General features: G+C 38.2%; 1 protein-coding gene across 6 annotated transcripts in view; it reads left to right on the forward strand.

Moving 5' to 3' along the window:
- PLCB1 (phospholipase C beta 1) overlaps positions 1–27,347 on the forward strand; it is a 708,066-nt gene that overhangs the window by 489,963 nt on the left and 190,756 nt on the right. For all 6 annotated transcript variants that reach the window (XM_047853458.1, XM_047853461.1, XM_047853460.1 and 3 more), the window contains exons 7-9: positions 133–208; positions 7,873–7,973; positions 9,240–9,406. In XM_047853458.1, the coding sequence (XP_047709414.1) occupies positions 133–208; positions 7,873–7,973; positions 9,240–9,406 (344 nt within the window). The remainder of the gene's footprint in view (positions 1–132; positions 209–7,872; positions 7,974–9,239; positions 9,407–27,347) is intronic.

Here is a 27,347-nt window from a genome sequence, read left to right on the forward strand (position 1 = left end):
CATGAAGCAATGCATATATTTTAATTCTTTAAAGATGAATGACGAGGAGGTTTGATTCAATGGGATGTTTCTAATGGGTGTCATCAGTAAGTGTGTGGTCCATATCTCATGTGTTGTGACTTCATTTCACAGCATATACCGCTTGTTCTCAGCAGACCGGAAGCGAGTTGAAACTGCTTTAGAGGCTTGTAGTCTTCCATCTTCAAGGGTGAGCATGTTGCTTTTCTGGAATTAATAATATTAAACAGCTGTAATAATCATACTGAAATATAGCTTGCCCTCATATTACCCAAACATTTTTTAAGAAGTCCCTAGGACTTAATATTAATATTTACAATATATGGGGCCACTGTAATTATATTTTCTTTCATTCCCATAAACCCAATATTTTATCTACAAAGATCCTTGTTCTTTGTAAATAGTAATTTTTTAGAAACATCTAATATAAAAAGATATGGGCCAAAAAGTATTATTGTTAAGAATTTAAACTTCTCATATTAACAAATCCTTTGTTGATGTCCATTGAGACGTTAGCTAATCAGTATGGATTGTGATTAGGAAGATATTTAAAATATCGATCCATCTTATTCTAACCATTTAAAATGTCTAGTTTTAAGACTTGTAGGTTAATAAGAAGTTAACATGAGAGTACATGTTTATAAATAAATATATTTACATTCTCTGCTGGGCTGTGATCACACAGTTTTTGCGTGGAGGGATGCAGAATGAATCTGGAGACTGCCTTCTTTGCTCATAAGGTGGTAAGATAGAGGAGAGAAGAGACCGAACACATTCAAGGCACTCAATGTATGTTGCCCACCTAAAATAATTTGCCTTCATTTCAGTGCAGTCCTATATAACTGGCTCTAAAATGATTTGTTACCATTATTTCTGGGAGAGCAGTCTATTATATAAAATCTTTTTCTCAGGCTATATGCAGAACTCGCCTTTCTATTGCAAATTATTTTTATCCTAGTATCTAAGCAACAAGTAAGCTCTTTCCCAAGGATAACACTTAAACTATAGGAAGAACCTTCTAGCTTCTTGAAACACTCTGGAAATGTTCAGTTTGCACTGAATGAAGTTGAGAAACCATTCCTAAACTTGTTAAGTTATGAAAAAGTATTGAGTGCTATTATTAAATGTAACAGCCCATTCTTATTGTCAATACTTTTTTAGGAAAATGCAGTTTATTAAGAACTTCAATAGGTAACAGAAAGAAAAAGAAGAGTGCTCCCCCATTCTGAGTTTCCTGCTATAGGTGGAAAAAGTGGGTGATGCTACAAACCTGGACAGAGCCATGGAAAGGCTCCCCCAAACATGCTAACCTTCCCTTGAATATGTAAACCGAAATGATCGACTTTGCTCATTGTTGCTCTTTCCTAGATGCTTTGGGGTAGGAAAGATGTGCCAGTTCAGGTCCCATCATTGCTCAACAAATATTTCTTGAGCTCTTATACTACCTGCCCTCAAGCCCTGAGAATGTGTTAGTGAACAAAACATAGTCCTAGGATCCAAGGACCATACAGTTTCCGGGGGTGCTCCTCAAACACGTGGATTGACATATATGTAAATGGGGGGGGGTTGCTGTGAGCAAAAGGAATGGAGTGCTACCATTGTGAATAAGGGAGAATCAGTCCAGAAAAAGGAAAGGATATGTGCTAAAACCCTGAGGCTGGAATGAATTTACTGGTCTGAATAACAATGACAAAGACTTCTGCATTTAAGCACAAAAACAAAAAAACAAAAAAACAAAAAAACAAAAAAACAAAAAAAAACCTTGAAGGATGAATTTAGAAAACCATGAAAATTTTTTTTCCTCTGCAATTACTCCTGATTTTACTTTTACTGGATAACATCTTGTGAATATAATGCTCAAAAATTTTAACTTACTATAAGTCTAGCTAAAGGAAAGAAAGAATAGAAATTGAAGCTGAATAGAAAATCAAATCCATCAAGCAATTCTCTGTAAATTGCAATTTTCTAAACAATTGGATACTGAAAATTCAGTCAATAAATATAAATTGAGTTTTTACAATCCACTATGTCTACTATAGGATCATGCTTTCAGACCAATATCAGCTGGAGACATTTTAGAAAGAAAATGAGATTCAAATAAGAGTTTTGTTAAAAATGAAAAAAATATTTATATTTAGTAAATTAGATGTTATGACAATTTCCTGAAAACAAATTGGAGATTAAAAAAAAACAATCAGCCTCTATAATGAAGTCTTAAAAGATCATTATTCATAGTATAGTAAAGTATACTTTACTTGGGGGACTTGTAGAATTAGAAAGCTTTAAAAAGACCTAAAATCCAAAGACAGGTTAAGATCTGGGAAATAAATGTTTCCATGAACTGATATATTTTAAAGCCTTGTAATTTCATATCTACAGAGCAGTGATTCTAGAAAAAAAATACACTAATTAGCAAAACGATTCTGGATATACTGACAAGAGGTGTTTCAAACACCCCACAGAAGAAAAGGCTACATAAATGGTAGATAGGGCCGCATATCTGGGAGCCTCATTTCATAGCCAGTGGTCGTTCAGACTAGATTTAATTGTGTTCTGTAAATAGGTACTTTACCAGAACCACAGTGGATATCCTGTTGAGATTTTTTAAACATTATCTTTGTGCACATTGTTAGGAATAATTAATGCACTTGAAGTTGTATCCTGGCCAACTGGATCCACTGGAATAACACATTCCTTTAGAGGGTACTCCTTTAGAGACTACAGTTGCTTGCCAAAGTTACCTTAATTGTTAAAAAGTAGCACTGTATCTAAAAAGAGAGACAAAGCAATTACTGTCTTTCTATTAATAACCCAAACATATTTTCCAGGGAGACCTTTGAACACCTTTCCATATTCAGAAAATTACCACTTTACCCATAAACTTTTTGAGAACTCAAAGTGGTTTTCTTGAACCAAATTCCCTTTGACTTAAGACTTATTAACTTGAAAATAGTTCAGTGACATTTGGATTTGTATTATAGTCACTGCATAGCACTGTCACTTTTTAAAAAAAATTTTTTAATGTTTATTTTTGAGAGAGAGTGAGACAGAGTGCAAGTGGGGAAGGGGTAGAGAGTGAGGGAGACACAGAATCCGAAGCAGGCTCCAGGCTCTGAGCTGTCAGCACAGAGCCCCACGCAGGGCTCGAGCTCACGAACCCCACGACATCATGACCTGAGCCGAAGTCGGACGCTTAACCAACTGACCCACCCAGGTGCCCCCAGCACTGACACTGTAATGAACAAGATAGGAATAAATCAATGGGTAGTTGATCCCTGAACAATACAGATTTAAGTCACACTGGTCCACTTACATGTGGATTTTTTTTTCAGTAAATACAGTACAGTACTATAAATGTATTTTCTCTTCCTTGTGATTTTCTTTGTAATATTTTCTTTTCTCTAGGCTATGTTATTGTAAGAATACAGGATAGAATATATATAATACACAAAATCTGTGTTGATCGACTGCTAATGTTATCAGGAAGGTTCCCAGTCAACAGTAGGCTGTTAGTAAAATTTGCGACGGAGTCAAATTTATACATGGATTTTTGACCATGTGATGGAGGGTCGGGACCCCAAGCTCCTGCATTGTTTAAGGATCAACTGTATTAGTTTTAAATAATAAAGTTGACTATAGTTATGAACTTACATATAATGCTAAGGCAAACAGTAACTATTTTGGATTTAAAGAATACTGTAAATATTACTGGAGAATACAATAAATAAAATGTAAAAATACTTCTCCCAGGATGACTGTAATATGTTGTCTTTCTCCTATGACTTATACCCAGCCTATAAATAAAAAATATAATCATTTATGTAGCTGTGACCCTGTCTCAAAATTCCGTCTTAAAATTACACTAAGAATTTGGTTTATTATGAGTAATTTACTTGTGATTATTTCATGTACTGTATGGCCAACTCAACTTTTGCCTTATAACTTTAGAACAAAAATATTAAGAATAAATTGATGTGAACATTTAGTTTGCTGGATTACAGTGTGACCTATGGAATCAAGTGACCTGGGTTCAAAGCCATAGCACCTACACACACACACACACACACACACACACACACACACACATACTTGGGACCTTAGACAAGTTTTGTAACCTGCCATGTCCCTAGTGTTTGTATCTGAAAAGTGTCACTAGCCATGCCGACCATATAGAGTTGACACGGGATCAAATGAAAACATACAAGTAAAGCTCTGTGTGCATGGGGGTGCCTGGGTGGCTCAGTTGGTTAAACATCTGACTTCGGCTCGGGTCATGATCTCCTGGTTTGTGAGCTCGAGCCCTGCATCAGACTCTGTGCTGACAGCTCAGAGCCTGGAGCCTGCTTCAATCCTTTGTCTCCCTCTCTCTCTGCCCCTCCTCCACTTGCTCTCTTTCTCTCTCTCTCTCTCAAAAATAAATTTAAAAAATTAAAAAAAAAAATTTAAGTTCTGTATGCATGACACACAGTAAGTGCTCAATATATATTAGTTCTTATTATCCTCTGAGTATTTTTTCACATGCATATGTATATGGTTTTTTTTTCCTTTTCCTGTTTTTAATTTGGTATGTGAATATGTGATAACTATGTCTAAGGAATCTGGAAATGCAAATGCTACCAGTACTACTATTGAGGTTTTTTTTTTAATTTCCCTTTTGAGATTCTTTGGATACAAGCATGGAATTGAAGCAACTTCATTTTTAAAGTTTGCAATACTTTTCTGGAAAAAATGGGCCTGATTCAGACTACATTACCCTTCTTAGTTTTCCTTCCAGAAATTTCTTTTTCTTTCTTTTTTTTTAAAGTGGCATGAGAAGGGGAGGGGCAGAGAGAGAGGGAGTCACAGAATCTGAAGCAGGCTCCAGGCTCTGAGCTGTCCGCACAGACCTCCACGCAGGGCTCAAACTCACAAACTACAAGATCTTGACCTGAGCCGAAGTCAGGAGCTTAACTGACTGAGCCACCCAGATGCCCCTCCCTCCAGAAATTTCTTATAACAATAGCAAAGATAATCAGTGATGATCTGTTTTGTATTGGAAGCATGATGTGAAGGGCCAAGTCTTGGACTACAAGGCAGGGGATCTAAGGTCGGGTCCCATATCCTGGGTTCACCAGCAAACATTAATTAGGTGGCTATTAAATGCCTGGCAGTGTGCTTAGGACACAAAGGAGTTAAATAAGAGATAGTCACTCCTCTCAAAAACTCAGTCTAGGGGCGCCTGGGTGGGGCAGTCGATTAAGCGTCCGACTTCAGCCAGGTCACGATCTCACGGTCCGTGAGTTCGAGCCCCGCGTCGGGCTCTGGGCTGATGGCTCAGAGCCTGGAGCCTGTTTCTGATTCTGTGTCTCCCTCTCTCTCTGCCCCTCCCCCGTTCATGCTCTGTCTCTCTCTGTCCCCAAAATAAATAAACGTTGAAAAAAAAAAACAAACAAAAAAAAAACCTCAGTCTAGTAGAAAATCAGACATATAAAAAATATGGGGAAAACTGCATGATAGATGCTATAATGAAGATATATAAATGTGGATTGTGGAAACAAAAAAAGAATACACCATCTCTAGCTAGTGTGGTCCAGCAAGATTGCAGAAGAGTATTTGAATAGTGGGCATGATCTTTAGAATGTTAGGCCGAGAGCTTCCTCCTGCTCAGATGGGACAAAATGAATCTGTTACATCCACTTTACCAAATTGTGAGATCCAGGAAAAGAAAATATGTGAATGAGATTTGTGAATTTCAGCCCTGTTTAAGATGTAAGGAAGTAAGACTTGTCCATAGCTTTTCCAAAAATAACTCCCCTATATTCTTTCAGTTTAGCTTTCATAGATGCTCATTTTAACTCATGTTTCCAAATTATTTCTTCTCCCATTTTCCTATACAGACACCAAAGACTTTAGGATATCCTCATCAGTCAAGTTGGGCAAAGAAAAATGAGACAAAGAAAATCAGCTGTATTGAATGGGTTTTTTTTTTCCCTATGTGCTAACATCTAACTGGCAATGAAAATAATATTGTGTTTATTGAGATTATCTCATTAATATTTTCTCTTTAATAGAAAGTCCTAATTCATAGCTGGCAAATAAACAATGGTCAGAGTTTTAGGAAAGCATATTATGGTCTGAAATTATGTGTATGGAATCTTATATAAATGACTTCAGTTGAATCTGATTATCCTATGGGAATTCTATTCTATCAACTTCCACCTTTCTCATAAATTACATTTATTTACTTAGTAAATATTTATTGTGCACTTACTATATGTTACACACTGCAATCACAGCAGTTAACAAACAACACACAGGTCCTAGCTTGTGTAGTTCTTCAGGTTAGAAAGAAATGGAACCATACAGCCGGGAGCACAATACAGTTAAAGAGTGTTGAAATATGACACCAGTGAAACCTAATGGTAGCACAGAAGAGAAGACAAAACCCAGTCCAGGAGGAAGAGCTTTTAAACTAACGCAAGAAAGGAGAAAAAAAATAAGAGGTTTGGATCATTGCTGCTTAATGGACCTTGCTATGTGTAATGCTGTATGTGTTGTTTGGTTATATCAAAGTTCTGTTTTGCAAAATAGATTTTGTTCCTGCTCCATAAGTGGATTTACTAAAGGAAATATTATTTTATTCATTCATTCCGCAAACATGAGACTCCTGCTGTTTGCCAAGTAGTGAGCTAAGGTCTTTTATCTGTTAGCAAGCAGTGTACAATTTCAGACAACAATTTTAGGTATTTCAATAAAAGTACATTTCAAAACATATGCATATGGTAAAAGGAAGGGGTGTTTTTGGTTTAAGGGTTTGAAAATAAAAATAATTATACAAACACTTAGCTGAAATAGGAAAGCAGCATGAAGAATGTCCTTCCTGTTAACAAAGGCTTGAATACATGCTTCCGGTTTCCATGGCAGCCCGACTAAACAGAAAAATAAGTCATAGAAATGACTTTTTATCTCAATGACTTGGTTCCCAAACAGTAGGACCAAGAAAAGTCTGTGAGAAATAATGACTGGTGCTGTCCTACTTACAAAAACTGTTTTACAATTTATCAGATTACTTAAGCCAGAAGGAACATTGTTTGAGAAAAAAAAAGATACAAAATTCGAATTTATGTTTTCATTTTGAAAATGTCTGTCTCGGGGCGCCTGGTGGCTCAGTTGGTTGACTGACTTCGGCTCAGGTCATGATCTCACAGTTCTTGGGTTTGAGCCCCGCATCAGACTCTGTGCTGACAGCTCAGAGCTCTGTGCTTCGGATTCTGTGTTTCCCTCTCTCTCTGCTCCTCCCCTTCTCATGCTCTGTCTCTCTCTCTCCTTCAAAAATAAATTAAAAAAAAAAATTGAAAAAAAAAAAGAAAATGTCTGTCTCGAGTTTCTTTGCTCCTCAAAAAAAAGAATTCATTCAAACATCTGCTAAACAGCACATAAATAATGTGACTTCTCTTTATGCCACTGAACAGTTAAAAATGGTGAAAATGACCAATTTGTATACTTTATGACAGTTTTTTAAAAAGATTAAAACTAAAAAAGAAACAAATGCCTAAAAGGAAAATCTGCTAAACAGACCCTGTTTGTGCTAAGTCTAACTTACTTGTAAATGTACTTTAAAAATTGCCTTAAAATCCCTTTAGAAGGAGAAAACTCTTAAGCTTAAATTATAATGAAAAAGCAACAGAAAGTTAGACTTTTGATACCTCAAAGCCAGTGTCCAAATGAACTCTACAGCTAGCCTCATGATGTTTTCTGAATGTTCACCCTGACCTCCGAGAGAAACAGGAAGGAAAAGAGAGACAAGAAAACAGGGAGGGGGGAAGATAGAGAAAGAATAAGACATTCTACTGACCATGTTGCTTTATTTCCCAGAATGATTCAATACCTCAAGAAGATTTCACTCCAGAAGTGTACAGAGTTTTCCTGAACAACCTTTGCCCTCGACCTGAAATTGATAACATCTTTTCTGAATTGTAAGAGAACACGTTCTTTTAACCCACTTTTTCTCGGCTTGCAGAGGTGCTCGGGGTGGCTCGGGCAGGATTTTGAGCAATAGAGGGCTATGGAAGAACTCTTTATGCACCGTGTACGATAACAGCTCTTGTGTGTAATTTGTTGGGAGACCACCAACATTTCTACCCCTCATGTGCAACCCCTGCTTCTAATGAGTGAAAGGTTGCTGTGATTTGTTGCTGGGTGTTCTTAGTTTACAAATCATCTGGGGCTCTGTTTGATTTGAAGATTATGGCTAGAACACAGCATCTTGGCTCAGTGGAGGTATATCCATGGTGCAGGAAGAACTCTGACCTGGGGACCGGTCAGGTCACGTCTCTGAATCACATTAGTGAAATGAGAACTTTGGATTGCTAAGAACTGCCCCAGCTGAAAATCATTTGCTTCTATTTTAGAAAATTCATAGGCATTCCTTTAAAAAAAATAAATGAAAAAAATAAATAAAAAAACAAACCAAAACACCAGGGCAAATGCAGAGCAGCAGCAATTCACCTTTCCTAGTATACTGAAATCTACATGACAATAGAAAATCAATCCCAAATTGACTGACAAAATAAGGATTTTTATTATGTGGAAGACAAGCGAACAGCGCTAAGAATGATGCAGGATATACTCACTTTTTTGATGTTTATTGCCATTAACTGTTTATTGAACATCAGCAATATTTGCACCATTGAACTTGCTTTGGGTTTGTCAACAGGATTGAAAAGGGAAGTTTGAATCGTACTATGTTGAAGATTTATAGACTTTTGCTGAAACAAAACTTTTGACAAGAAAAATGTACCCAGATTGTTTACCTTTTTTTTTTTTAGTAATGAGTAATAAATACATCTCTAAACAATTAAATGGGATATGGGAATTTGATGACTAAACCATACATTTAGCATCATAATAAAAAAACCCAAAACACCCATACCTCTATGTTCAGTTGAAAGTGGTGCATCCTTAAGCACAAGATGCAATGTTTTCCTTCTGTGAATTTTCTTATGAATCCAGTATGGTTCAAGGCCATTGCGATTTAGTGGCAGTGATTGCAAAACATATTTGCATCCCATAGAATACAGCAATTGTGACGGAGCAGCACGTTTTTAGGGCAAGATAGGATTTCAAGATAGCTTGCTCTTTCCAGGTATGGCGGGGTTTTATTTCCCTGTAGCTAAATGCAAATATATGAATGAAACTCTGTAGACAAATATTCTAATTTCTTGGTTTTTAATTGCTTTTAGTGGTGCCAAAAGCAAACCATACCTTACAGTTGATCAGATGATGGATTTTATCAACCTGAAGCAGCGAGATCCTCGGCTAAATGAAATACTTTACCCACCTTTAAAGCAAGAGCAAGTCCAAGTACTGATTGAGAAGTATGAGCCCAACGATAGCCTTGCCAAAAAAGGTCAGTCTACTTTGCCCCACACTGTAGGGAAGCTGGTTTCTAATTGTCAATGGGTCACCTTTTGTAGGTATCCACAACAAGGACTATTTAGGTCCCATGTTTATATGCCTGCTTTCCTTTCTGTCTTGAATCACTAGTGGTTCAATTAGAGATAGAATTTTTTAAAACTTCAGTGTCTGGTTATGTGTATGTGTACATAAAACATTTTCTTAAATGTCATTTGTTTTACCTTAAATTTACCTAGTGACTGAATGCATATTTCTTGAACAAGAAATCCCATATCTTTAAGTTTGTCTTTTTGGCTCTATTTCTAGAAGTTCTATAAAACGACCCATAACTTTTCCTAAATCTTTAAAACTACAGAGACTATTTAATCCATTAGACCCTTGTCTTATTCTAATTTACCCTACTGATGAATTTTTCCACTTATAGAAATACAAAATTTGTCCTTTTATCTAAAAAACAAAAAAAATCAGGGATGACTGGTGGCTCAGTCAGTTGAGCATCCAACTCTGGCTTAGATCATGATCTCACAATCCGTGAGTTCGAGTCCCTCATCAGGCTCTGTGCTGACAGTTCAGAGGCTGGAGCCTGCTTTGGATTCTGTGTCTTCCCCTCTGTCTGTATCTCCCCCACTTGTACTCTGTCTTTCTCTCTCTCAAAAATAAATAAACATGAAAAAAATTTGTTTTAATCAATGTTGATAGCAAAATTTATTAGTCTAATAATTGATCAGAAAGATAGTTCTACGTTGCCTGGAAGTTCTTAAGAAATTTATGTTTTTGATTCTGGAGAAATGAATTGACAAAATAAGTTCCTGACGATTTACTTGCTTGGAGTTTTCAGTTATATGTGGCATCACAGTCCCTGAATAGGCCCTTCGGCTTTCTCTTTACTACCAAGACCAATTCTCACCTGGACTGAAATAGCTTCACCGAGAAAACTGGTGTGTTATTACTGATGTTATTGTGCGTTGCCTAGATATTCCATAGAGAGGAAAATAAAGTACAGTTAACCAACTATTAAGAAGAAATTAATTGCATATTAATATGCAGGCAGTTCATAAGTAACAAACAGCTCTAGCAAGCTCAGAGTCATTAATAAGTATGGTTATCATAAAAATAGACTAAAAAGTCTTTTAACCTTTGTATTTATTCAGGAACTAGTCCTCTAAATGAAAATAAAATGCATGAATTAAGTATAAAAGTAAACTATTATCATCAATTTTATTCTGCATGTTACTAGTTGGGAACTTACAGATGAAATTTTTTTGGGGGGGGGGTGGTTTTTGTTCATTTTCTTGGTCAAGCACTTTGCCTTTGTTGTTGTCATCATCCCTGTCACTGCCATGAAGGTGAGGTTGTTAACGGAAACTAGTGATCAACAGTGTGTGTAGGCATTGCCAGGCCCACCCCCCTGAACCTAGTTACTCCTGACACCCTTCAGTCCCTAGAGCCACAAAGATGGGATTTCTCCTTATCATTATGCAAAGAGTAACTCCTTGCAGATTTCTTGCCCGGGCAGCTTGACAGTTCCCTTCTGAAATCTGAACTTCACCAAAAATAACTAGCACAGTGTTATAACAAAGCCAACAAGACCTCTAAAAATGGTTAGCCTGTGACACAGAAGAAACAAATAGCTTTCGTGAAACCAGTAAGACACTTCAGAGACCAAACTTTGCCCCTCTCTCCACTGTTCACACCACACTGCAGATGGTCCGTGCCTCAGCCTGCATATGACACTTCCATCCATCACCCTCTGATGACCTGAAGGCAGTAAAAGACTCAAAAGAGAAAAATTTGTGACAGATTATTGTAAAACTCTATAATCCTAGAAAAACTGATTTTGATTCTAATGGAAATTAAGATGATATGTCTTAGCATTTGCAAGTTTATTTAGTGCTGTCTTATGGAAACACTAGCGATGAATTCCATAATCACGACAGGCACATAGGGGCACCTGGGTAACTCAGTCAGTTAAGTATCTGACTCTTGATTTCAGCTCAGGTCATAATCCCAGGGTCGTGGGATTGAGCCCCTTGTCAGGCTCCACACTGAACATGGAGCCTGCTTAGGATTCTCTCTCTCTCTGCCCCTCCTCTACTCACACAGGTGCTCTCTCTTTCTCTCAAAATGAATAAATAAACATTAAGAAGACCTAACAAACTGTTTAAAATAAATAAATAGATATATAAGTAAGTAAAATAGCAATTTTGGTTTTTTCTACAACTTCCTTTGATATGGATTATAAGCCTCCATGTCAGCCCTGATGTGATTTTTTTTTTAATCATGGATTTCATTTCTTTTTTTTTTTCTTTCTTCTTTTTTTTAATTTACATCCAAGTTAGTTAGCATATAGTGCAACAATGATTTCAGGAGTAGATCCCTTAATGCCCCTTACCCATTTAGCCCAGCCCGCCTCCCACACCCCCTTCAATAACTTTCTGTTCTCCATATTTAACAGTCTCTTATGTTTTGTCCCCCTTTCTGTTTTTATATTACTTTTGCTTCCCTTATGTTCATCTGTTCTGTGTCTAAAAGTCCTCATATGAGTTAAGTCATATGATATTTGTCTTTCTCTGGCTGACTAATTACGCTTAGCATAATACCCTCCAGTTTCATCCACGTAGTTGCAAATGGCAAGATTTCATTCTTTTCGATCGCCGAGTAATACTCCATTGTGTGTGTGTGTGTGTGTGTGTGTGTGTGTGTATATATACACGTATATATATATATATATATGTATATATACACATATATACGTGTATATATATATCTCACATCTTCTTTATCCATTCATCGTGGATTTCATTTCTTAGCCCAAAAACTCCTGTAAGAAAATGAACTTGAGAGTCCTTTTGTTTACTGCTTCAGCCCTATGTGAACAAAGACTAGAGAAAAGTATTTTATTGTGTTAACTATTATTTCATTGTCAAAAGGATAATGATTTTGAAATCTTTATTTGTAGGACTAAGAAATTGCTGAGTTAGACCTCAGTTGGCTAATAACTAAGACTTTTAATTATTTTTTTCCAAAGATGAAAATCAATTTTAACATTTGGTTTTGCTGTTCACAATATTGGATGTTTGACTAGGAGTTTTTCAGAAACTTTTTTTTTGCATCTTCTTTATTTATAAGGTAACTGCAAATAAAATCTAACAAAGTACAATTTAAGAAAGTATTGTTTAGGGGCGCCTGGGTGGCTCAGTCAGTTGGGCGACCGACTTTGGCTCCGGTCATGATCTCACAGTCCGTGAGTTCGAGCCCCGCATCTGGCTCTGTGCTGACAGCTCAGAGCCTGGAGCCTGTTTCAGATTCTGTGTCTCCCTCTCTCTCTGACCCTCCCCCGTTCATGCTCTGTCTCTCTATGTCTCAAAAATAAATAAACGTCAAATAAAAAAAAAAAATTAAAAAAAAAAAGAAAGTATTGTTTAATTTCAATATGATGACTGGTACAGATCTGCAAGAAAATTAACTTTCATTCATTATGTGACTTTCAAAATGTACATTATTATTTTGTAAAAAGCAAACCAAAATTTTGAGGTAAATGACTTACCTGAGATCTTGTACCAAGATGCTCTTCTAGAGAGCAGAGTTTTTAACTTCCAGTCAACGAGTTAATACATTTTGATTAATAAACATGTAAGAAAATAAGCACTATATTAGTAGGATATAATTATTACAATTACTAATTATTACTATATTATGATAGTACATTTTAATATGCTTATATTACTAAGTATACTTAACATAAATATGGTAGAATAAGATAGAAAATCAGTGTATTACATTATAATTTTTTCTGCTACTTTTGTTTTGATTGGTTCCTCAAATGTGCACAAGCATTAGTTAAATTGACCTACAGATTCAATTCAAATTATCTGAAAAAAGCACTTCCATATTGCTTATATTTGTTATAAAATGCTAAGAATAAGATGCATCCACAATATACATAAATAATAATATAAATAAATTCTCTGCTATTGAGAAACTATTTTTAAGTAGGTGTTAAACAAGTAAACTTTACACAAAGTTGACATATGCTATTGTTTAGTTTTTATATGCACTTCACGTAATTTTTACATAGAAGGTAATCTAAAATTAAATGAAAAATTTCCAATATGGCCAAAAGCCCAAATGCTTAAACCGTACGTTAGATAACTAAACATAGATGTGTGAAATGAAACTCCAGAAGGGATGATGGACTTTGACGCTTTGTGGGCCTGCTGTCATTGGCATGTGGGCCACATTTCCATGCTGGAATTTCTGTTTCTGCAGATGTATATACTGGTTATAAATAATCACAGGGTCTCTGTGCAGTGTAAGGCCAAATGTACACATATTTGGGTTCCACAAAGAAAAAGTTTAAATCTTGTTGCAGAAAATACTGTTCTCAAGGGAGTTCAATTTATTTTTACTATTGAAAATCACACTTTGAAGAATGCCATGGCCCCAGATCAAGGAATGTTTCTTCCTAACCATGTTGTTTGCACTGGAACAAAATGCTTAATGCTAACCCATGCTTAACACAGAAATACATAATGACCCCTGCCTCTTCCAAACCGAAGGGTACTGAATGTCAGTTGGAAGACTAATGTCTCCCAGAGTTTTTCTTTTCTTTTCTTTTCTTTTTTTTTAATCACTTACACTCTGTAGAAGGAAGGCATTGAGTAAAATTAGCATGAAAAAGAATAAAATGATGCCTTAGGTAACAGACTAAAGATTAGATTTAACTGTTCTGTCTGTAAAAGAAGGCAAAAATTCATTAAAAAAAAACCAAACCCAGAGAAAATGGTTGAGTTTTTTTCATATTTTTATCCTTCTGTGAAGAGCAGGTGTTCATGAGTATGTGTTAAGCAATTGAATTAATATATCAGATTATAATATTACCAGATGTTTCTAACTACATTCCTTTTTATCAGCAGCTCTTCCTCTTAAATTTTTATAAGGTGTGCTGTACAAAAGCTTCCCTGCTTTGTTGCAATTAAGTCATCAAAATGAAGCTATATAATCTCTTTTAGTAGTTGATCAGTACTCACTGAGTTAATAGTTTAATAGTTAAAATGAACTCAAAATAATAATAGCAAATGGATTTGGCTTCAGGCAAAGCAAATAGAAGTTCAGGTATAGTGAGCATTTTGCCTTAAATAGACCTATGTTGATGATTACATCAGTAGAAATAACTATTGTGTATACACACACACACACACACACACACACAAATATATATGTATCCATTAGACTCTCCTAAAATTGAACTATATTATATCATTATTGTCAATAGCAAGAAGCACCCAGAATGTGCTAGAGGTAGCACTGGACTTGGGAGTCTTGCAACCATAGTATTAGGTGGAACTCCTTCAGTAGAAAAATGACAGAAAGTTAACTCAAATTGAAGCCCAGAAAGAAATTTATTGTTGCATGTGAACAAAAAGTCAAGCTGTGTTTCGTGTTGATCTCAGCTTATCAATAACCAATATTGTGGTAGGACCAGCACTTGTGGTTCTTATTATGATTTCAAGATGCCCGTAAGCAACAACCATCAGGTAATTTGGGAAAAAAATAGATGTTTATTACTTATAAGACCTGAAAATCACACAATACATTTGGGGCCACACAGGGAGATCACTTATAGAGAAAGCACACTCACAAGTCTGGGTTCTGTTTTTATAGGGGTTGAGGGTGGGTGTCTGGGGTTTCATGGGCTTACTCTACTGGTGAATTTAAAACATAAGATCAGGAAAAGACAAGTGGCCTAAATGGCCAGTTATTGAAATCAAGCAAACTTTCTAAATCAAAGGAGTGTCAGTGTGGGGAGGTGAGCTGGCTCCCTATCTAGCCATGTGGCTGTCAATTGGTTTATTCATGATAGCTGTCTTTGAAGTGGGTGTCTTTTTGAAATGGATGCCTAAGCCATCAAAGCTTAAGTCAGGCACTTGCACTACAAAAAATAAAAGTAAATAACAACAACAACACTATCAGGACTCACACACTACAAGGTGTTAATGACTTCAAGCATGACTACACCAAAGGGCTCCAATGATGTCATAAAGAATTGTCTTTCTTCCTCTCCAATCATTTTCTCTCTACTGGCTGTAATATACCAGCGTGGGCACACTCTCCTAAAGTAACAAGAAGGCCACCAGTAGCTCCTATACTGAAGTTTCTTTTACTCATATTTCGAACAAAATTACGAGAAACCTGAGCCTGTCTTGAGTCACCCAAGGCCACTACTGAACTAGGATCATCATGGCCTGGAGAATAGAGTGCAATAATTAAACAGACTTAGGTCACATGACTCTCCTTAGAGCCAATGAGGGGTCCACTACCCATACCACATGGTTTGGGCTGACAGTAGGAGTGAGGTTGTTCCCTGAAATTCAGTCCTGGTGTGCTTCCCAGAAGAAGGAGCAAAAATTCCCTGACCGGGCAGATAAACACAGCAGATCCCCCTAAAACTGGGTCAGAAATCAACAAATCATCACCACTGTTTACCTCACCTTGGGAAACCATTTAACCTCTTTGACTTATCCCACCCTCTAGTTTTCTCGTTTTTTGAAAAAAAAATCCCTAAGAAATTACTGGGAAAATTAAGTAAATTATTTGTGATAGGAGGGTTGCATGTATTAACTGTTGGCCACAAAACCTTTGCTGACTTGAACTATGAAAAGTGGTAATTGGTATTTATAACAAATTATTTCTTTTTTTTTAAATTTTTTTTTAAATGTTTATTTATTTTTGAGACAGAGAAAGACAGAGTGTGAACAGGGGAGGGTCAGAGAGAGAGGGAGACACAGAATCTGAAACAGGCTCCAGGCTCTGAGCTGTCAGCACAGAGCCCGACACGGGGCTCGAACTCACGGACCGTGAGATCATGACCGGAGCCGAAGTCGGACGCTTAGCCGACCGAGCCACCCGGGCGCCCCTATAACAAATTATTTCAAACCATTTTTGGATCTGGAAGTGCGATTCACAGCATTCGGCAGGGGCATTCCTGAATGTTGCTGTCTCTTGGCTAACAGGCTTATTTCACTTATTGCAAATAATAATAAATTAGAATCTTTGAAGATGAAAACTGAAAAAATATGGCAAGTCCTATCTGTGCACAAATGTTCATTTCTGACTCAATCATTCTTTCATAAATATTTTTATTAAAATAAAATTACAGTTAAAAATGTGAAGATTTACACTGGAATCTTACCATTTACTTCATAACTTAATTTTCCTGGTAATTTTTTTTAATGTTTGTTTATTTTTGACAGAGAGAGAGATAGAGTGTGAGCAGGGGAGGGGCAGAGATAGAGACACAAAATCCGAAGCAGGCTTCAGGCTCTGAGCTGTCAGCACAGAGCCCGACGTGGGACTCTAACTCACGAACCATGAGATCATGACTTGAGCCAAAGTCAGATGCTTAATTGACTGAGCCACCCAGGAGCCCCTTCCTGGTAGATTTTTTTTTTTTTTTTAATTTTTTTTCAACGTTTATTTATTTTTGGGACAGAGAGAGACAGAGCATGAACGGGGGAGGGGCAGAGAGAGAGGGAGACACAGAATCGGAAACAGGCTCCAGGCTCTGAGCCATCAGCCCAGAGCCTGACGCGGGGCTCGAACTCCCGGACCGCGAGATCGTGACCTGGCTGAAGTCGGACGCTCAACCGACTGCGCCACCCAGGCGCCCCATAGATTTTTTAAAAACAATTATTTTCCCAGCACCATTTCACTTTAGTCTAGGTAGAAGTCATTAAAAAATAATGACTATTTTTATTCATGTCTACTGTCTATCCTTGAAAGATCAAACATGCCGTAATTAAAGGCAAAGGCTGGCATAGTGTTATTGTTAAACCAGTTAACCTCAGGCAAATGACTTGACTTGCTGGAGCTTCAGAATTCTCATCTGTGAAGTGGGATGATACCAACCTAGCAGAACTAGGTGCTCTTCCCATTCCCCTGACACTCATGGTTCCAACAAGTCAGCAGTCCCACTACAACTCTCCAGAACTTTCCCACAGCCCAGCTACAGTCAGCCTACAAGGGTTGGGACTTCATGGTCCCAAGAGTGGTTTTCATTCAGGAAGTAGTACCTTATCCCCCTTGCCCCTTATGCGGGATGGTTTTGAGGCTTGTTCTCCCAGAGTTCCCCAATCGGATTGGACCCTAGTTGCCTACAACTGTAACTTGGTTGATAATGTTCCCTTTACTAGGCCACCTTTCCTTCCTTCCCTTTTCATTTCTCCACTCCTCTACTGTTATCTCCTGGGGTTGCCTCCCAAATAAGTTACTTGCACTGAAATCCTTGTCTCAAAGCCTACTTGTAGAAGAACCCCAAGATAAGCACTTTTCATAAATCGCCCTCAGAGTCAGAAGTGAAAAGTCGACAAGATTAGAGTAGCTGAGCATTGAAAGAAAAAAAAATGGGAGGAGACAGTGCCCATGGCCTGTCCCTTCCAACCTGTCATAGGACTGTTTATTGTTACCATTCATGAAGGTCTGGCTGGCGGCCTCAAATCCTGGGCTTTCCTGTCTATGAGGGACCTAGCTACTTAGCCCAAACTCTCAGACCAAAGACGAGGCAGCTAAGGAAGGACAATATTGAGACTAGGACCATATTTCCTGTGCCCCAATGCAGTGTCCTCCCTAGCACTTCTGGCTCTCACTTGGGGCCCACCACCAGGATTTGCTGAGAAAGGAGATACACGTCAACTGTTTAGAAGTTAGCAATTGGCATCCACAAAGGTCGTTTTCAAACTTGTCTTTGACATAACCTACTTTATTTGTGTTTGTTTCTTCCAACAAAGTTTCACAAGGAAAGCCAATGTGTAGGGAAACCTTTCAAAGCACTATTTTGGTTGAAGAAGGGGGGAGTCTGGAATAGAGCTGGTGGTGGCCTCTCCTCCACCTCATTCTCTGCAGGCGCTTCTGTCAAAACCCCAGGAGATTCAGGATGCTCGGTTTAAAAACCACTCATCTGGAGGAAATATTGACAGGTTTAAAGATCTGCCTCACAATTAAGACAGCATCTATTTAAATATTTCTATATAGATTACCTGTGGAGCAATCCAAAAAATAAAAGAATTGGAATGAATGTACACAGTCAACTCAAACAATACAGAGTCTCTTCCTCAAAGACAAAGGCAGATGAAAACTGGGTGACGTGTTCAGTTCTTTTCATGGCTTAATTAAGTTACTACAGTGAGAAAGCGGCTGAAAAGCCACTCTAGTATTTTATTGATTAAGATCCCATTTAAACTCCACCTATTGACTTTCTAGCCCTCTGTGGAAGGTCACAGAAGAATGACATTATCAATTGTGTGTTCAAACTCCTCTTAACTTTGTGTTTCCTATGTTCATAGACTTCTCTGTATTTCAGTCTGGCTCAAATGAAAAAAAAATTATTTCAATATTGCCATTATGAGTCCATTGTTCATTAGTTGACTTGGTAACATACTTCCCTTTCCCTTCTTGATTGCATTTCCTCCTTTCCCAGGAGTCTGAGGCCTGAGGAGAGGCAAATGCCTGGCCTAGGAGTACTGGGTTTTTCCCTCCTCCAGGCATTCTTTCAGTGACCTCCATGTCTGCTGAGAAGCATGGCAGTAGCCAGAAAGTCACAGCCATGTCCATTCGTAGCTGAAGTAGCCTTTATTCAGAAAACAACCAGTCAGGAAAAAAATAAATTGTAAAAGACTAAGTCAAATGCCAGTTCCAAGGTGTGGGGAAATGAGTTGGGTAGCCTAATCCACTCTAGAATGCTGAGTTTTCTTAAAACCTCTTTCCCTCAGCCAGCTATCTCTTCCCAAGGTGCTTTGTAGTTTCACATGAGAGCTGAAGGGACAAAGCAGATAATGGCTACTTTCCTGAAAGTAGCATTAACAGTTGCTAACTATGATACCTCCCCCTTCTCAGCAGAAGTCAGGTGGGACTATGGCTCAGTTAAAAAGAATGCCTTAGTAGGTAACACTGCTGGAGAAAGGCCACTAAGTCATAGGCATTTGGCCCCCAACATCTGTGTTACCCGTAGTCTAGTATTGTTAATAGTTGGTTTTGTACGAAATAAGTGGGAAAGAAACAGTTCAAATGCAGAGAGAATCAACTCCATGGAAAACAAACTGTCTACAAGGAACCCAGATGATATGAGATGTGGACTGTTTACCCTAACACTTACCAGCTAAAAAATGTGCCATGGCAATAGGTGAAATAATGTCAGGAAGCAGAGAATGATCTATAACTTCATTAATTCGTTATAGACATTCTAGAAATTCTGTCTTAACTCTGAACCACTGTGGTCTCTAGGAGTCCAGAGTGAAAGCAAAACAGAGTAGAGATAAGATTATTTTAAGATGAAGGCTTAACTGAGGATGTTTGACAAAATCAACCTTCTCACCTAACACTCTACCTTACATGTAGAAAATAAGCCAAAGATGTTTCTTATTAATGTTGCTATTTGTCTTTGTTTGGGTTCCCCCAGGAGCCAACTCTGGGAGAATTCAAGTACAAAGAGTTTGAGAGGTGATACAAAAGAAAGTGAGAACAAGGAAGGGAAGGCAGATAGTAAGGTTGTGAAACCAAGCAAGTTATCCATGTGTGTAACTGGGACTCAGTCCGGAGGTGAATTCTAGAAGCCAATGTAGAACACACACCTGAGTTTCCCAAGCATAGTCACTGCAGATGCTGTTAGAAAATATTAATCCTCAGGCACTGCCAGCCTGCAACACATAAAACCACCAGACAAAGAGTTGCACATGGAAGTCCAGCCCAACCATATTTCCTGGGGCACCAACACAGGCTGCTACAATGTCATTACAGACAAAACCATATTCACCATGATCACAATAGTATAGAAAGAATTCTCCATCCAACTCTGCAACTATAACAGGAATCTCCAGCATGTCAAAGGAGAAATCCACCAAGGTACCTGATGCTCACTGAACTATTTTCTTTATTCTAACACCTATTTGGTGTAATTGTATGGACACTTTAATCTGACAAACACGTATTATCCATGTGGCTTAAGAACTCCAAAGAAGTGGAACAAAGTCAAGATAAAGTCTTTGCTCTTAAGGAGACTATAATTTTTTTTAAATTTTTTTTCAACGTTTATTTATTTTTGGGACAGAGAGAGGCAGAGCATAAATGGGGGAGGGGCAGAGAGAGAGGGAGACACAGAATCGGAAACAGGCTCCAGGCTCTGAGCCATCAGCCCAGAGCCTGACGCGGGGCTCGAACTCACGGACCGCAAGATCGTGACCTGGCTGAAGTCGGACGCTTAACCAACTGCGCCACCCAGGCGCCCCAAGAAGACTATAATTTGAAGGGGAAATGATATATACAAATAACTATAATACAAGATAGAATGTAATACACCTCCATTCATTCACCCAGTATCTATTGAGTGTCCTTTGTGTGCCAGGGAAGCTTGGAGGGAAGGGGAAGTTTTCTTTATTGAGGTTCTTGGGAGCGTTGGGAATTGCTCTAAGAAGGGAAGGCTTTTGAAGAGGAAAGTGACATTCAAGCTGTATTTCAGGAATGCTGAGACATACAAGGCACTAAGAGATAACATCTAAGTAGCTCAGAAAGCATTAGTGAGCACATATTCTAGGCCTGCCTTTACACTAGACACTGGAAGAGACATAAATGAAGGGAAGGTTGTGATCTTTGCACTTAGAAAGCCAGTGTTGCACCTGACCAAGGAACATGACATTCTAGTTAAGAATCTAGAACATTTTTGCCTCCTTTACCTTCTGGTCAGGAGCCACTGTAAAGGGTCTTTTCTGATAGAGCAAGATGACAGTACCCTAATAAAAGGCAACAAACTGTTTGTTCACAACCCTCTGAGAACCTCTAACCTTTAACCATTTACATAAATCTAGTGTAAAGACTCCAAGCCTGTGTTTGAAAGATCAAGTTCTAGGATAAGGAAGATATATATACAGTTGACCCTTGAAAAACATGGGTTTGAGCTGTGTGGGTACACTTATACATGGATTTTTTAATGAATAAATACAATACAGTTCTGCAAAAAAAAAAAATAGAAAACAAAAAACAAAGAACAACAACATCAACAAGAAAAAACACCACACAAAACAAAACAAAAAAAGAGATCAAGATTCTAATATGGATTCTTTCCTTACCTAGCTACGTCCATTTAAAAGGACTATTAAATCTCACTGGGTTAGAGCTTGTTTATCTATCGTGTCAAATAATAAAACTTCATCCTACCTACCAAACAGAACAGTGAGGAGTAAATAAACTCGCAGATGTGAGAACATGTTGGTAAGGGGAAAGTGTTAAATCAAAGTTAGGTGTCATCATTAAGAACTTTCACACAAACCATATCAACAAGTTGAACTGAGTGCAGGGGAGATGGCAGGGACACAGAATCCCTGACAGCTGGCTGAGAGGTTAATCGGCAAAGGCTTTGAGAGGAGCAGGTAGCCATTTAATGACACTATCACACAATAATGTGATTAAAGTAATAGAACAGATATGCAATCAAGATGAATAAGAATCTGTAACACTGACTCCAGGATTGGAAAATAAACAGATAAAATCAAGAAACCAGCAAAGTTCATTATACTCTTACAAAAGCACAGTTAGTTGGCATTTGTAATCGGAAAGTTTGTGCCCAAGCAAGGGTGCTTGAAAAGGGGACATTTAATAGATTATTTCTGAAAGCAGACAAATAGATTTTGGTGAGCCATGGACTATGAAAGCCATCTGCACTTACTTTCCCTGAGCTGGTCTAGCAGAACTCACACAAGGGTCACAGCACCAGGAATAAACATGAGCCAAGGAAATAGCTTTTCTGTGCTGTGCTTGGACTTAGGAGGTGTTAAGCCATTGGGCCAGTAGCATTCCAACATTCTCTGATATCATTACGTTACAAGTGGGGATTGAATGATGATGAATGGATTCTCAACCACCTAATCCCATGGACATCTGAACATTTGAGTGCCAGAGCCTGCCTAATTGGCATTTGGCTCCACAGAATGAGGCTGGTGGCCATGCTAGCTGGCAGACACATGGTCCAGTTTGCCCGTCTCAACTGTGTGATGACTTTGTGTGGATTTATAGGCCATCTGTCTTCCAAGGCTGCATTCATAGAAATCTCTGTTCTTGTGAGCTTTAAAAGATTTTACCTGCATGTGTTTGGCTATTTTTTTTTTTTTTTTAAGCTAACTAACCTGTCTTTTGCTGTTTGGTTGTTTTTTGGGTTTTTGTTTTTTGTTTTTTTTGCAAAACCCACAAAACAATGTCACATCTTCTGTTTAGCATTTCTCTGGTCCTCATGTTGGCATAACAGGTTTCTCGTTGTATTTTATTTTTCCTGCTAAAAGTCAGACTCATGGGTTGGAGAATAAAAATGTTAGAGGATGCCTTTAAATCACATGCAGAGATTAGAATGTAAATTAAGTCTGGAAAAGAATTTTAGTCCTTGATAGACAAATCCGAATCAAATAGCTAATCCTCACGCCTCTGCCAGATGGGTCACTTGTGCTGCCTGAGCCCAGCTTCTTTCACAGATTAAAGTAACACATTTTAGAGAGATAAGTAAATCAGGGGGAAAAATTGCTCCTTGGTCACATTCAGGGCTATTTTTAGGACTAATCCAGAGTGCCCAGATTAAAGCCAACTGCCATGGATGCAAGACTCTCTCCTTTTCATCATCTGTGTCCCTTATCCAGCCCAGTGCTGGGAAAGTTATGTGGGCAAACATCATCAGTCGCACACACCACCATCTGTCCCTTTCCATTGCCCCACTCACGCTTTGTACCCCTGTGACCTCAGACAAGCTACTTAACTTCTCTAAGCTTCAGTTTGTTCAACTAAAAATGGGATAGGATTTTTCTCATAGGATTTTAGTGCCTGGCACATGGTCAGTGCTCAAGTAAGGGTAACACTTCCTTCAATGATGATGATGATGATGATGGCGATTATCATTGTTACTATTTACCTTCTCCCGGATTATGTATGGTATTCAACAGCAGGATAGCATAGTAGTTAAGAGCATGGAACACAAAGACTGATTACCTGGGTTCCAATCCCATTTTATCCACTTGTAAGCTGTGTTACTTTGGGCAAGCTACTTGCCTTGGTTTTCTCATCCACATAAGGGGCATAAATGTATTACCCACTCCATGGAGTTACCATGAGGATGAAATGAGTTAATATTTGCACATACTAAACAGGACAGAAAAGTTCGTTAAATGACATACTGGAAATAGATAAATCTCAAGAAGCTCTTCAAAGAGCTTCTCTGTCTTCCTTTCCTATCCTGCTTGCACTTTTACAATACATTTCCTTTCAAGTCAGAATCCATTATTTAAAAAAAAAAATACTGTGTTTGTAAATACAGCCAGTTACATTTTCTTTCCCTGAGCCTCCACGGCATAATATTTTTCTTTAGCGCTTTGCTGCTCCAGCTTACATCTGCTTTTAGGACTACCTCAGGAGCAGTTCCATGCCAGTGCTTTGATGCCATGACTGGGTCATTTCCAAGGTCACCATCCTGGTAAAAAACACATACTGAGTAGAAAAGAGCCTGACGGCGGGACTTTCAAGGCACCTTGGTAATGTGCCATGAATTCTAGAGATTAGCTTCTGAGCATGCCTTGCTGTACTTTTCTCCTCTGGTCATGCAGCTCCTGTAAAGTATCATGAGAAAGTGTGGTGCTGAGGACTCACCACCAACCTCAGCAGTTTCAGGGCACAGGGGAACATCAGCTTGTGGTAACTGACCTTATCGATAGTCACTTTCATAAGCTTATAGGTAGAATATGAGGGTTTATGGATTTATTTCAGATATACTTCTTGTGAATTTAAAAAGAAATTCTACCAGGGCTGAACAAAGAGGCTAAGAGGCCCTGTATTGAACAGGGCAGGTGACTTGTCAATGCAATGTAATGAAGAATCAAGTCTTCTATTGTTTAAGAATTGATCTGCCCTATTCTGAATTATCATAATCCCCTCTTTGTGGTCTATTTTGATGGCTTTAGACATTTAGTGCCATCTAATTAGTGTTTCTGCCAGGGGCTAGGCAGAGGGACAGGGTAAAAATAAAACTTTTCTGCTGTTTCTCGCCACTGGGGAACACCAGGGCTTGGAACTTTAAGGAACACCTCCTGGGAAAGGAGCCACAACCTTTTCTCTTCAGGACACACTTGTCTGGAACTTCCCCTAGACTTGGGATAAGGAAGTCTTAGTAGAGGAGTGCCCTCAGAACCAAGAAGAAAAAACATCCTTTCCTCTGCCACCCCTCCCTTCCCTGAGGCAAAATTAGAATGCTTTGTTCCTACTGTATTGGAGAAGAGTGAGAGGACTTGGAAAGGAAGAGAGGAAATATCTCATCTGAATACTCCCAACTACACCTGAATTGAATATGTAATTTATCTCAGGTGCCCTAGAATTTAGTTCTAGAAGTCTCCTTAAATTTTTTTTAGATTTAATCAGAAAATTTCTCAGGCAGTGCTTTGAACTCAAATTATAATTTTACATGAGAGACTTGGGAAAAAGAATTACATGACATCAAATTAAATCTGGATGTATTTTCTTCTGATTGAATTAAGTTATGAGGAACACATCCCATGACCACCATAAGGGGAGTTGGACAATTCACTGGCACCCATAAAATCAAAGGCTGGCTTGTCTCCGTAATGACTGCCTTAGAAGCATGTAGACACTGGCACCTCCTTACACACATTAACATACCTGTTCCATACAAGCAGCCTTGTGAGGTTGGCAAGAGAAGCAAAGGGGACCAAGCACCTTTCTGCCTGATAAGTACCTGAGTGCTGAGACTGCTTCTGTGACTCTGATAACACTCTACCTGGGAAAAGATATAGCAAGGAACAGCCAACTGACAAATTACCCATCTAGCACCCTCTCTGGTGAGATATTGGTCACTGCTTACTCTTCACTAGAAAGATGTAAGAGAAAACCAGGGAGGCCTATGATAAGTCTCTGACCCGGCAAAATAGGTCAATGACAGAAGACCTTCAGCTCCTCCCATCTGATTCGATTTCCCTAAAAATGCTAGGATCAAAGGGCAAAGCATGTGAAATCTGACTTTATAAATTTAACAGTCTGGTGTAGTAGAAAAATCATGGGTGGGCACCTGGGTGACTCAGTTGGTTAAACGTCCAGCTCTTGATCTCAGCTCAGGTCATGATCTAATGGTTTGTGAGATGGAGCCCTGGGTCGGGCCCTGTGCTGACAACGTGGAATCTGCTTGGGATTCTCTCTTTCCCTCTCTCTCTACCTGTCCCCTGCTCATGTGCATGCTCTCTCTGTCTCTCTCTGTCTCTTAAAATAAATAAACTTTAAAAAAAATAAAAGAAAACTCATGAAATATCAGGATAAATATGATGGTCTGAATATATTCAACTAAATTAAATTATCTTGAAACTACACTAAAATTAAAGGAGTTTTTTTTTTTTTTTTTAAAGGCGTAATCTGGCAAGGGTGGAGACAATAGGCTAAGAGACAATAATTACATAATGTCAGCAGCTAGTTATATGCTTATTGCTATTACAGACTGGGGAAACCTATCATACATCTGCCATGTAAAAAGCTGGGGACTAATCTGCATTATTCTATGAAACCTTAAAAGTCTTAAAAATTGATAGTGTCATGTTCCTCTGGAAGTAGGTTTTGGAGTACAGCCTAAAATAAGGTTGACTACTGTTTAAGGGATAGTCGGAACTCCTCCCTGGATAAAGACTAAAGATTTACTCTCTGGAGATGAGGTAACAGAGAGTCTGAGGATGACACAGTCCCAGGTGAAGGCAGAGCTACAATTTTGAAAGCAAGGAGATAAAGTGATCATAAATGCACTGAGTGCTGAGTTCTCCAGCCTTCTTTCCACATTTGCTCTGGAAGGCTGATATCCAGGCCTGTACTCTCCTGGCAAGTGATTAAATAGATCTTCTCTCAGGACTCTGATCAGCCCAGGATGAAAGTCCTAAAAGTATTGACATTAGCAGTCACTCCAAAGAGACAAAGACTGATGTCTCTGCAATGATATTTTATTTTCAAGTTTATACTCAGTTATCCAGATGCATTCAAAAATCCAGTCAAACTTTGTAGTCTACCGTTTTGAAATATGAACAGAAAATTAAAAATTTCTAGACAAATGAAAAAATTTTTTTTCAAGTAGAAATAAGGAAAATGTAGCTTTGGAGAAAACAGTGAGAAGAAAACTTTAATTACACATGTGCTATTTATATCCTTAGAAAGATAACAGAACATATTGCACTACGGAAAAAAGAACACAATGCTATTTTTTAAGAAATACCAGAGAACACAAACTGGCCCTTAGAAGGGCCCTTAGATTGAAAAGAAGGGCAGGAGAAACAAAACATTAAAAGAGTATTGGAAATAAAGCTGAGGAAATCTCACAGAAAGTAGAACAAAGAAATAAAATTAATAATTTGAGAGAGGTTGTATTAAAATGCAAACTTTGACCAAATAATGTTCCAGAAAGAGAGAACAGAGGAAATTATCATAGAGATAGTTCATGAAATGCTTCAAAGGAGGCGGAAGGAGGCAGAGCAACAGTTGATGGCCATGGCGTTTGTGCAACACCACATGACTGTTTCTTTGCAGCAAAGATATTGCTGAAGAATTGTAAGACCTCTAAATGGCCACTGGGACCATCATTTTGTCATGCCACTTGCCTCTTTTATTACTTTCAAGATCGTTTCTCCCCAATGAAGTCCAATCTTTTCACTTTTGCATCACTGGTTTCCCTTTTCATTGAACACCTGAACTTCTGAACAACATAGCTTCATAGAGCAGTGTTTTTCCTGTTCCTTAAGGGACTTCAATTTTTCCTACTTTGGTTCTGAATGGTTCAAAGGCTACATACACTTATATGAGTGGCATATCCAATTGGAAACATACCAGTCTTCTAACAAGAAAATATGTAAAGGGCTTTATTTGTAGGCTTT

Source organism: Prionailurus viverrinus, chromosome A3, assembly GCF_022837055.1.
Source record: "Prionailurus viverrinus isolate Anna chromosome A3, UM_Priviv_1.0, whole genome shotgun sequence".
NCBI classification, from domain to species: domain Eukaryota; kingdom Metazoa; phylum Chordata; class Mammalia; order Carnivora; family Felidae; genus Prionailurus; species Prionailurus viverrinus.